Source organism: Chelonia mydas, chromosome 3 (genome assembly GCF_015237465.2).
Source record: "Chelonia mydas isolate rCheMyd1 chromosome 3, rCheMyd1.pri.v2, whole genome shotgun sequence".
Classification (NCBI taxonomy): Eukaryota; Metazoa; Chordata; order Testudines; family Cheloniidae; genus Chelonia; species Chelonia mydas.
This window is the reverse complement of record NC_057851.1, coordinates 98,039,534-98,051,968: the sequence shown is the minus strand read 5'-3', so window position 1 is coordinate 98,051,968 and position 12,435 is coordinate 98,039,534. Positions and strand designations below refer to the sequence as shown.

At 40.5% G+C, this 12,435-nt stretch overlaps 2 protein-coding genes across 2 annotated transcripts; both read left to right on the top strand.

The window, feature by feature from the left end:
• The first annotated feature begins 259 nt into the window (after positions 1 to 259).
• Positions 260 to 1,439, top strand: LOC102945190 (trace amine-associated receptor 2). The gene has a single exon (XM_007062261.3). The coding sequence runs from the start codon at positions 357 to 359 to the stop codon at positions 1,422 to 1,424; it is 1,068 nt and encodes a 355-aa protein (XP_007062323.3). The 5' UTR covers positions 260 to 356; the 3' UTR covers positions 1,425 to 1,439.
• An 8,404-nt stretch (positions 1,440 to 9,843) lies between these two features.
• Positions 9,844 to 11,409, top strand: LOC102944972 (trace amine-associated receptor 4-like). Its single transcript, XM_007062260.4, has one exon. It carries the CDS (start codon positions 10,366 to 10,368, stop codon positions 11,407 to 11,409), a length of 1,044 nt encoding a protein of 347 aa, XP_007062322.2. The 5' UTR covers positions 9,844 to 10,365.
• Positions 11,410 to 12,435: the final 1,026 nt, after the last annotated feature.

Here is a 12,435-nt window from a genome sequence, read left to right as displayed (position 1 = left end):
TCAGTGAAGATCTGGTGACCTTTATGTTAGCACACCACTCAGCACATAGGGACCTGGTCTTGCTTGGGATTCAGAGCACTACTGTAATACAAATAATAAAAAACTAATCAGTTTATTAAAGCTAATCATATAAAATAGGGATGAAAAATACACAATATTTAATTCACTGCTCTTCCGTTCCCTCCCTGAATACCTACTATTTAATCTATTTAATTTTATCATATTGTTTTACATCAGCTGAGCTCATTAAATAGTTACTGTCAACTAACTGTATGTTTTATTCTAATATATGAGCTATATTGTTACGAACATTACAAATACAAATATTATTGTCCTACCATATTAGCTAAAAGTTTATGGTTTCTCCTAATACAATGAAGAACTTTATTGATTGCTCCAAATTTGGAAATGGATCTTGTCCTGAAATGTCCAGATCATCAGGCGTTCGAGGTGCAATGTATTTGTTCATGACTGGAGCCATCTTCATCACCATCTTTGGAAATCCTGCCATAATCATTTCAATCTCCTATTTCAAACAGCTTCACTCTCCAACCAACTTCTTGATTCTGTCCATGGCTATTACAGACTTTCTTTTGGGATTCACCATTATGCCCTATAGCATGATCATGTCTGTGGAGAACTGCTGGTATTGTGAGATCACCTTCTGCAAAGTCCACTATAGTTTTAATCTGATGCTCTGTTTAGTTTCCATCTTCCATCTTTGTTCCATTGCTGTTGATCGCTTTTATGCTATCTGTTATCCACTTCATTATTCTAGCAAAATAAGTTTTCCTGTGATAAGGCAATTGCTAGCAGTTTGTTGGACAGTGCCAGTTGCTTTGCTTTTGGGATTGTTTTTTTCAGAAGCATATGCTTCTGGAATAGAAGGCTATAAGATTTTAGTAGCATGCTCCAGTTTGTGTCCCATTGTGTTCAACAAATCATGGGGAACAATTTTGTTCACAGTAGGTTTGTTTGCTCCTGGCTGTTTCATAATAGGGACATATGGAAAAAAAACTGTAATATCCAAAAAGCATGCGCGTGTTGTGAACAACATACCTGATGATGCAAACAATGACATTATAAATCAGCTTTCCAAGAAAAAGGCCAGAAAGGCTGCTAAGACTTCGAGTATCGTTATGGGGGTGTTCCTAATATGCTGGTTTCCATGTTTCTTTACAATCTTAATTGACCTATTTTTAAATTTCACTACCATGTTAGCTTTGTTTGATGCTTTAAACTGGTTTGGTTACTTCAACTCTACCTGCAATCCATTAATATATGGCTTTTTTTATCCATGGTTTCAGAAAGCATTGAAATACATCTTAGGAGGTAAAATATTCAACCCACACTCTCGTACAACTAATCTTTTGCTAAAAATCAACCACAATAGAATATCTGAAATGGAAAACAAAAGCCAATAGCAAAAAACAAACAAAAAACCCTCTATGAATTATGCTCAGATAAATTTGTTAGTCTCTAAGGTGCCACAAGTACTCCTGTTCTTTTTGTAGATACTCATTGTTCAGTATACGTGGTCTGAAAGATGCAATATACAGAACACTTTCACCAAACACTTTTTTCTTTATTTTTTATAAAAAGACCTTATGTTTTGTCATGATTTTAATTTATTCTTTTTTTCATATACCCCTTTTTTAGGGTAGTACTTAATTTCTTAATATGGAATGGGTGGTTAAACTGTATGTTGAATACATGTCTTTTTAAACATATGGTTTCAGAAATCATTTGAATATTAGATAAAATATTTAATCCACATTCCTGTCTGAGTACAGCTAATCTGTTTTCCGAGGCACACTATAAGTGACTTCTTAGAGCAAACGTAACTGATACTAACAGTGTAACTCTTTGTCCTCCTCTAGTGGCTGCACCATTGTAGATGTTTGAGTCTGCTACTGCCTCCAAGCAAACAGATCTGGTGTGAAATTCTGGCCCCACTGAAATCAATGGGAATTTTGCAGTTGACTTCTCTGGAGGCAGGATTTGAACCCTGTTCCTTTAGCTCAGACAATTGAAGCTGATGGTTTTTGGTCCAGAAGTCATATATTCAGTCCTCACAGATGACCCACTCAGACGTGTTGTTATGCAATATTAATATTTAGTTAATAGAAGCCCCCATTATATTCATGGTAACATATCTTGTAGAGCTAGATTTAAATTTGACATTAAAGATTTAATATAGAATCATAGAATATCAGGGTTAGAAGGTCATCTAGTCCAACCCCCTGCTAAAAGCAGGACCAATCCCCCCCTCAAGAATTGAACTCACAACAAATTGGCCCTGGGTTTAGCAGGCCAATGCTCAAACCACTGAGCTATCCTGCTAAACTACAAGGTACTGGGTTATTTATTTACTATTTTGTTATATTTGTAGTGATCTCTCATTACTTCAGCACCAGTACATTTCTTTGCTGAATTTTTAACACAGGTAGCATGAATAATATCCATGTGGATCTCAGAAGGAGTGCGCTTAAAACCCAAAGTGTCAATTGCTTCCTCAAAAGCAGATAGGATTGATATAGCTAGGAGCTATCTGACAAGCTGGCTGCTTGCAACTCACTGATGAAAGTTAGAGATTCTTAGGGTGGAGTGTGAACAAGTCCCACCTCCCATGAATAGGTATGGAAACCAAGGGCCTGATTCAGTGCCCTTTAATTCAATGGAAAGATGTGCAGTGAATTCAGTGAGCATTGGACCAGACACCAAAGCAGGGAATGGAGCTCAGGGAAAGAGAGATTTGGCATCTGGAGAGACAAATGGCAGGAAAAAAAGCCATCATCTACATTTTCAGTTGTAAACAATGGCCTCTGAAACCCTTTAAAGGAGGCACTCAGATCCCATGTGCTAAAATTACCTAGATAAATAGTATGGAAAATCTCCTGAGCAATAATAAGTCAGCAGAGGGCACTGTGATGAAACAGCTCTGGGTGACTCTGCTACTGCTTTTCTGGGTCCTGACCAGATAGAGCAGCCAAGAGAGGGAAGGTTCCCTGGCAGCTGGGATGGCTGGAAATCGGTAGCAAAGTGACAAAGGCAGCTGTTCCTGGCCAGATCTAAGCATGGCAGAGCTGGGAATGGTTGTGGGTGCAGATGGTGATTTAAGACTGAAAGGGCATGTATGTAAACAGTATAAATAAGGGTATATGCATCGTGTAAATAAACAAATTGCACTAAAGGTATCTGTGATGTTATTTTCTCTCCTTCAATGGAAAATGACCTGCTGCAAGGCCTGAAAATTCACCACTCCTCAGCCAAGGGGCAACAATACATTAGATAAAATATCTGGATTTGGAGGCAACAAACTACAAATGTTTCTGATGTTTGTATGTTAAATGGCTTCACTATAGTCACTGCCAGAATTACTCTGATTTAATATAATGATTTAACAGACTCAGAAATTCTCTCTCTCTCTCACACACACACTCTCTCTCTCTCTCTCTCTGTTTCAAAATGGTTTTATAGCTTCCTGTTACCTAATTCAGTAGCCACACTGAAATTTTCAAATGTGGAGGCCTAAAGTTCAGTTCCAAAATTCATATTTAAACCCTGCAGAAGCTCATAGTACCTTTTTAGGTGCCTAAATATGGATTCAGGAGCTAATTTTAAGCACCCAATTATTTTAAATATTGATCAGAGCGTGCCATCAACATACCGCACAATTCCACATTAGTTGGCCCAGTACATTGCATGTACTCCAATAATAACATTGCTTCTGGATTGAAAATCCTCAGTTTTAGCCATGAATCTTCTTGGTAGAGTAGTACTTTGGCACTGGAGAAATTGTGAAGTACACTTTTTTGGCTGTAGAAGTATTTCTTCTCAGCCAGCCTTTGTCCTACATGAGACACAGGAGATCCTAACAATGCACTGCTTCTGATGAACGTAGCTTTGTGGAATGGTAGCATAGAAGTATCTTTGCTGTTGGGGGAAAAATACGCACTTTTAATTAAATCAGGTGTGTTATTCTCTCCCACATATAAACACTGCAGATCTGCCCCATTTTCCATATCACTGAATACCATGGAAAATGGCTTTTCAAATGCATGTCAGCCTATACATCAAGAATAGACCTTGTTGATCTTATTGGACCAAAAGTGATCTTAAGACATTTCCCTCATTCCCTTCCACCTTCAGTGAGTCTATCTGGCCTTTTGTTAGTGTCTGACTCCTGCTCTGCCTGTCCCAGCCGTGACCAGTGCTGTCTACAGATCAAATGATTTTTGTTCACACAAGTGTTCTCTTCGTTAACCTTCCTTATTCTGACATATTATAGCTAAAAGATGTCACTCACAAATCTCTGTAGATTTATACAATGCCTGCTTATGGCAAGGATGTATAATTTTTACCTGTAAATACCTGTGTACTCCTTTGTGTCACAGGATGAGTTGTTCTGGATTGGTGTTTTGTATTACCTTCTGGAGAATACAACAGATAATGCAAGCAAAAATGGGCAGAACATATCTTAGCCTTTCTGCTACATATCCACTCTAGAATAAAATTAAAGAACATCCAAACAATCACAGGACCTTGGACAAGAATCCTTGGCTGAAAAATCTCATGAGAACAAGTTTTCTTTTGAGATATGTGTTACTTACTGTTCTGAGTTCTAATTCAGCAGAGCAACTTAAGGATTTATTTAACTCAGTAGAACTGAACCTTGTGTTCAAAGTGAAGTACATGCTTTAGTGCTTTGCTCAGTAAGGATGGTCTCCTGAAGTAAGGCCTTGGATAGAGCTAGGGATACAGTGAGAACAGTTTGCCTTGTGGTATTTCACTACTTGTATGACTGGTCGTGGCTTGAATTTAGATGTGCAGAGACACATGGTCAGAACAATCTTTCAAGAACCTTCATAATGTTTAGGGGGTTGAAATGGTCGAAAGCGGAGGTGTGGAAGTAGAAAAATGTGAATGAGACACTTATTATTTGTGGAATATTTTGTGCATCCCTAAATGTAACTGACCATCTTTGGATTCCCTTTCCCTTATGAGCCATCCCCCTGTTTTAGAAGTCATTGAAGTGGTTCCTTTTTTTTCATTTATCTCAGTTGATAATTATTATAATTTAACATGTACATTATGTAAGCAGGGAAATAGTCCTGCTATTGTGGGGAACTTTCCTGGCTTCTGCACTACCCCGGTGAAGTGGGCTAGTGAAAGGATCTGAGTCCTCGCTCCCACTTCCTTTACCCAGTGGCCTCCCTGCCCTTGAGGACTCCCATTCCACTCTCCTGTCTGGCAGAGTCCTTGTAACCCCAACAAGGCTGGGCCCAGGATTCCTGGGGGGCTCGACCCCCAATCCTGCTGTGGTCACCTAGGACAGGGGCTAGGGTGTCCCCACTCCGGGGTACTCGCTCTGCACTGGGCACTTCTCTGACCCACTGACCATTATATACAAGTTAAAGTAAATGCAAGTTATTTAATCAACAATTAATTTTTAAAAGAATAAGGAAAAATGGGAAAGGTTAAAGGAAACACATCACCCCGCTCTGTGGCAGGGAACATCACAAACAGTGTCTCTGGAATGCCAGGGCAGTTCACAGTCTGTTCCTTGTAAGTCCCAGGCCGCCTTCTCAGGCCCTGGCTGTGCTGTAGGGATGCTGTGGGTTGGACACTTGCTCTGGTGGTGGCCATACGCTTTCAGGCTCTAAGTGGTAGGACCCTTCTTCCCAGTGTCACCCCCACCCTGTCGGGGTTATGATCCAAGCCTGGCCTACAGAGCCTCTTGGCTGAGGTGTCTCCCTGTGCTGGGGCCGCTGCCCAGGGTCCCCCTCGCTCTCCCCAGCTGCTCACCGCACCCAGCTCCGGACTGCTGCAGCCCCAGCTCCACCACTCTATCTCAGCGCTGCTGCTGCTCTGCCTCCAGCTCCCTGGGCTGCTTCTTTGGCCCCTCTGGCTCTGGTTGCTGCAGCTCTGCTCCCAGGACAGGTCTGCTCTGCAGGCTGCTTCTGTGACTCTGCTCCCAGAACTGACCTGCTTCCTGGGCTGCTTTTCTGGTCCCTCTGGATCTGGCCCAGCTCTGCTCCGCAGCTTAGCTTGGGCCCCTGCTTTCTCCTTAGCTCGGTCCCACTCTGTCTGACCCAGGCAAATCCAGCTCACATGGAGGATTGGACCTCCCTGGCCTCCTGACTCCCTGATTACCCTGCTCGCCCTGTCATTCAGGCTGACCTGGAGCATTGGCCTCTCCCCATTGTTCCTGGGGGCTGTCAGTCTCAGGGTCCTGATTCCCCATCGACCCTTCCCCCTTTTTAGTACTGGGAGCTGGCAACTAAAACACCCCCACTGAATGTTAGTAAGGTGGCAACAGTCCCCTTACAATTGCAACAGAATATAGAGACCTCAGAAAGGTTAGGGTCCCATCAACACTAGAAAAAAAGGGGTTCCCCTCATGGAAAATATCAGTGAAAGTGAAAAATCATTCATTTTGGTTGGAAAATGCTTGTGGTTTTTTGCTACTCTAACGCCTCCTGGGAGTGCTAGTTCAAGTGCCTCAGGCCCCATTCTTCTCTATAGGCTGCGCTCCTTGGTTGGACTGTATCTTCTGTGATGTGCCACTGTCTCCCCTCTGGCTGAGTGGTGGTTAAATAGCATGAGAGTTCCATCGCCATGGTCCATTATGGGGTGATGAAGTCTGGCTGTGGAGAACTGGAGTGGCGTGTGGAGAGAGGAGAACTGGAGTGTCTGGCACTCAAAATACAATTCCTATGAGGCACTGTGGCAGAAATTCAGAATTGAAATATTTTGGGTTTAGGATGAAATATTTTGGCTTGTAGCCATTTAGTTTTTTGATGAGAAATTCTAAATTTCCATTGAAAAGAGACACTTCTTGCAAAAAAAAAAAAGTGTTTAGCCAAAAACCCATTTTTCCAACAAAAAACAGTTTTGACAGAACATTTTCAACCAGCCCTACTGAGCAGAGTAAATGACAGCCCCTGTCATTTAAAGCTTATAATGTAAAAGACCTTCCATGGCTTTATATTGAACATATTGAAGTAGAAGCATCCTCCCATTTCCAAATGGGCTGTGAACCAAATCAAAAAAATCTCCTCACTGGGTTGTTTGTGCATAATTTTTTTCAGTTGCAGCAGCAGAATGAAGAGTTACAGAGTAAATCTGCCAAAGGAAAGACACGATAGGAGACTTGTGAACTCCTCAGAGACAGCTACAGGTCTTCTCTGCTGTATATATACTAGCAATCAGTTAATCTGATAAGAAAGGAGGAAAAATTTCAAATGCATTTTCATTAAGCATTGCCACAAGGAGTCATAGCTTGAAAAAAAGCAATCAAACAAGCTTTGTGAGTTAATAAGAAAAAGATTTATACACACTTTGCAGGTAAGTTCTAAAACTGTTCATTGATTTGAATCAGAAGATTTTTTAACTGAAACCAAAGACTAGAAATAAAAGCAAAAATCACAGCCAAAAATGTTTTCTATGAAGAGATGGACTATGGAGAGAGATCAGGTGAAACATTTTTCACTCCAGTGTAATGATATAACCAACTGCATTTTGTAAAGCACTAGAGGAACTGCAATTTATTTGATTTTCCAGTCTAAATATTGGACTGACTGTAATAAGAAAAAGGTTTCTTGTGATTTTTTCCGAGGAAATGTTTATCTCTGTGTCATAAAGATAACTTGAACCACTGTAAAATAAAGAAGTGAGTTGAATCTTAAATTGTCTGGCAAGATCATTCAGAAACTGACTAGAGAAAGACAGCTGGGTCATCTTCAACAATTTATGCTACGCCAGTGACAGATAGAACATCAGTTAATGAGCTGATAATTACCAATGTGAGGACTGCAGGGCTGGGCTAGAAATATTGTTTTTCATGAGATTGCAGTCTCTTACTGAGCACACACTCTGTGCTATTTCTTATGAATGTAAATGTCATATATCCTTTCAAAGTACTAAGGCAAGATAATATACAAAGATCCTTTCCTGCAAACACTCTTATTCACTTGTGGGTAAAGAGTAAACACTGGTGCTATTCATGGGAGTAAAGTTATACACATGCTTAAATGCTTGTAGGACTATACTTTATTAGACATAAGATCTGATATTGATTCCATCAAAGTCAGTGTTAAAACTCTTGATGACTTTAATGGAGTAAGGATTTGGCCTATAAATAGACCTGATACTTTCTATATCTCTGATGTAAGAAGTAGAGAGGTGAATGATCACAAAATGTTAAGCATACTCACAGCATAATTGGCTTTTGGGTGCTTGATTATTTATATAAGATAAAGAACCCTATTATAATAACTCTACATTTTGATATCAGCCTGGCATACCTGTTTTAAACCTGTAATATGTTTATAATGGTAAATGTTCATATTCTTATCATGCAATGGAGTTTTCAATGGATTTTAGAAAAGTATGCCAGAAAGCTTTCATGTACTCTGTTGTACAGAAATAGCTTTATATGAACCTGACAAGCTGGGAAAAAGAAAAGAAAAACAGGAATAGGTGAGGGACAAATAAAGGGGATAATAAGACAGGACAAGGGATATGGACCTATAGAATTGAAAGGAGGAAGAAATGGGGCTTGCAGAGGGGATAGTTGATTTGATTAAAATCTGTATTCTGTTGAAGAACGAATCCCTGATGTATACATAATCTAAGTATCTAATTAAATTTGGGGACCTTGTAGCATGAGAAAACCCCAGAACTTGAGTCTTGTGATTTATGATGTTGCTAGAAACTCTTGTTGGAATTACTGGGGGAATACAATTCCTTAGTTTACTACTGTGAAATAATGTTAATTAAACTCCCAAATTCTAATAACGTATACATAGCATGTGTGTACATTTATGTATATGTGCGAATACATGCACACAGTAGCATATCCGATGTACCTTCTCAGGCCATAGTGGCCACCTTCAAACTTCATCACTTTCATTCTATTGTACACGAAGAACTGTGCACCAGTTTGCTGGCATAAGGAATAGCATGTAGAGGAGAGTCTGCAGACTGTAATGTGACAAATATGGTTTCTTCCTCTTACACATGTATATTTGTAATAGTAAATACTGGTTTAAATAAAAAAAACCCAGAAGTCTTAAATAACAATTATCCATAATAAAGGATTAATACAGTTCACTAAAGTGGTGTCCTTTTACCTGTTTTTCAAATCTTTCAATACTTTGAGGCACAGATTGTGCAGCACACCTCAGTGACTCCTCAGCACGATGCAATTGTATTTCTCTTAATCCTAGCCAAGTAAATGTTGAGGGTATGCACCTCAGTGGATTAATATTACAATCAGAAACATGTCTGCAGGTATACACTCAGTGGCCTACTGGCAAGCATGCTAAAACGAGGAAGGTGTCAGTGAGTTTGTGTCACTCTTTTACCTTGAGATCTGGCCAGCTTCACAAACTGCTGCATGTTAAAATCTTTATAGCATCAACCATTTTGGATTTTCTGATGCTGTAATGTCTCTCCTAGAAGGATGTAGCACCTCCAGGAAAAAAATGTCTGAGATGATACATAGAGCCGTGCAATCAGTGGTGGATTAGCCACTCAGCCAACGAGGCCCCGTGCCCTGGGGCTCCAGTCAATTGGGGGGGGCTCCAGAAAATGAGCTCCCCCGTGCCCTGACCCGCTCTACCTCCCCAACGCTCCTGCCGGGGAGCGCGGTTGGAGGGAGTGGGGAGACCTGCCCTGCTTTTCGCGCCCGCCCGGCGCTCCTGCTTGGAAGTGGGGGAAGCCTCTGAACCTCAACCCTGCTCCCCAGCAGGAGAACCAGGCGGGCAGAGCAGGGCAAGTCCCCTGCGCCCAAACCCCATTTCCATGGCAGGAGTGTGGGGGAGGTGTGCGGGGGGACTGCAGGTGGAAGAGGTGGAGAGGGGCCCCCACTTGCTCTGGCCCAGGGCCCCACAAAACCGTAATCCATCTGTGTTTGCAATACAGGTGAGTGTCGTACATTTGAGGCTTTCATTGTGCAAAACTCTTATCATAGTGCTTATAGTGTTGAATGTAAACTCCCTAGCGAAAATATCCAATATTACTTAGAATTTTTGAGCACCTTAAGATTCAAAAGCATTTAGGAAATGCTTCAGCCTTCTTTTTTTTTTTTTGGTTATCATTGGGCCAAATTCTGCTATCTCTTATACTGGTGTAAGTCTGGAATAACTCCTCTAAAGTAAATGGGAATTGTTCTGAATTGATGTTTTTGCAACTGAGAGTAGAATTAGGGCCATTATTTTTAAGTGTTAATCAACTAATGTGAAACACAGGTCTGCAGATGTTGCTACTGTTCATGTCACTTTGTTTATTTTTTCTTTTTCCCCAGGACTGGCTGTATTGTAATACTTTGAAAAAAGTTACTGTCATTGATCCCAAATCATGAATTCATCCCCCCTCTGGAGTCCACAGAATGTGCAGTATTGCTTTGACTTTGTTAACAATTCATGTCCTAGAAATGTAAGGTCTACAATCAGTCTTTGGGCTATGTACAGCTTCATGGTGGGAGCAATAGTGCTCACAATGGGTGGAAATATGCTTGTGATCATTTCCATCGCTCATTTCAAACAGCTTCACTCTCCAACCAACTTCCTGATCTGCTCCATGGCAACTACAGACTTTTTGCTTAGTTTCATGGTTATGCCCTACAGTATGATCAGGTCTGTTGAGTCATGCTGGTATTTTGGAGACCTCTTCTGCAAACTCCATACTTGTTGTGATATAATGCTCTGTACCACCTCTATTTTCCATCTGTGTTTTATCTCTGTTGACCGTTACTACGCGGTATGTGACCCACTGCGTTATGTTACCAAAATAACTGTCCCTGTGATAGGACTGTTTTTACTAATTAGCTGGTCTGTCCCATTCTTATTGGCTTTTGGCCTAGTTTTCTCAGAGTTGAATATTAAGGGCATTGAAGTATATGTTGCTTCAATTGACTGCTGTGGTTTCTGTACACTCATATTTAACAAGCTTTGGGGAGTGATGGTTTCGCTGATAGCCTTCTTTTTCCCAGGCACAGTGATGGTGGGGATTTATGTCCACATATTTACAGTGGCAAGAAAACATGCAAGACAAATTGCTAAAATCCACAGTGCAATAATATGTGTCTCTGTAACGACAAACAAAATCTCCACAAAAAAAGAGAGCAAAGCAACTAAAACTTTAAGTATAGTCATGGGGGTGTTTCTTTTTTGCTGGCTGCCTTTCTTTATTCTTACAATAGCTGATCCTTTTATTAACTTCTCAACACCTGAAGACTTGTACAATGCCTTCCTCTGGCTGGGCTACTTCAATTCGACTTGTAATCCAATCATTTATGGTTTATTTTATTCTTGGTTTCGCAAAGCATTTAAAATGATTGTGACTGGTACAATCTTCAGATCATATTCCTCTACTTTTACTTTGTTTCCTGCATACACTTAATTAACCAGGTATGGCTTTTATGACTGGATTAGCATTAATAGATGCCTGTGCTATTTCTGGAGATCTTTTAGAACAGTTCACATAGTGCCCTATATCTTGACAATATTTACAAGAATCTGCACATGCTTTTGGAGAAACTCTTCTGTAGCATGTCTCTGTAGGTATTGTTTCAGGATTAGCATGCTGTCTTAGTGAGCTGTTTGTCTGTATAATAGGAAGGGAGAGAACAGACTGGCAAACTATATACTACATTCTATCCAGCTATGTTTCTGTATATACAGTGATCATTTTGACAACTACACTACAATGGTCATTTCTTTGCAAGTACCAGTTTGAGACTCCAAGTGCAGCATTTAAGTATTAATTTATCTAGTTACCCATGTTTGAAAATGGACTCCCCATTGTCGTGGGCCCGATAACACCACCCTTACTCCAACTGAGAGTATCTTTCTCTAATTCTCAGCATGAATAAGGGTAACACAAGATCTCTTGTGGTGAAGGGCTAGTGCTAGTTCATATTTGCCATACTAATTTTGTACTGCTTCTGAAACAACAAGATACAGTTTAAAAAATGGGAATAAATAAAATAACTGATAAAATGTCTTATATTTAAGGCCCTACTAAATTTGCAATATTGCAGAAATTGCAGATCCCACAATATTAGGCTTCCCCTGCAATTTTGCCAGACACCAGGGACTGACAGTGGGAGCCCTGGGTGGCTAACAGCCAGGGCTCCTGCTCTCAGCCCCCGGTGGCTGGTGGCCAGGACTCCCACTGTCAGCCCCTTGCATTAATAGTTGCCACAAAATGTCTGGATATCAAAAAATTAGCAGGCATAATATAATACTTGAGTGTTTATATTGTTCCGGGAAATTTTTCTTACTCAAACAGGTCTTCTCTGGCTTTTCTAAATTACCACAATTAATAAAGGTCCATTATTACTTTTCCAAGATTTTCCATATCTTGTCTGTGATGCAGCCACGATTATTTGACAATTATCCCATGATTCAAGTACGGTAGTGCCTT

Coding starts and splice junctions, on each gene's coding strand:
- LOC102945190 (XM_007062261.3), top strand. CDS start 357: ATGGTTTCTCCTAATACAATGAAGAACTTTATTGATTGCTCCAAATTT.
- LOC102944972 (XM_007062260.4), top strand. CDS start 10,366: ATGAATTCATCCCCCCTCTGGAGTCCACAGAATGTGCAGTATTGCTTT.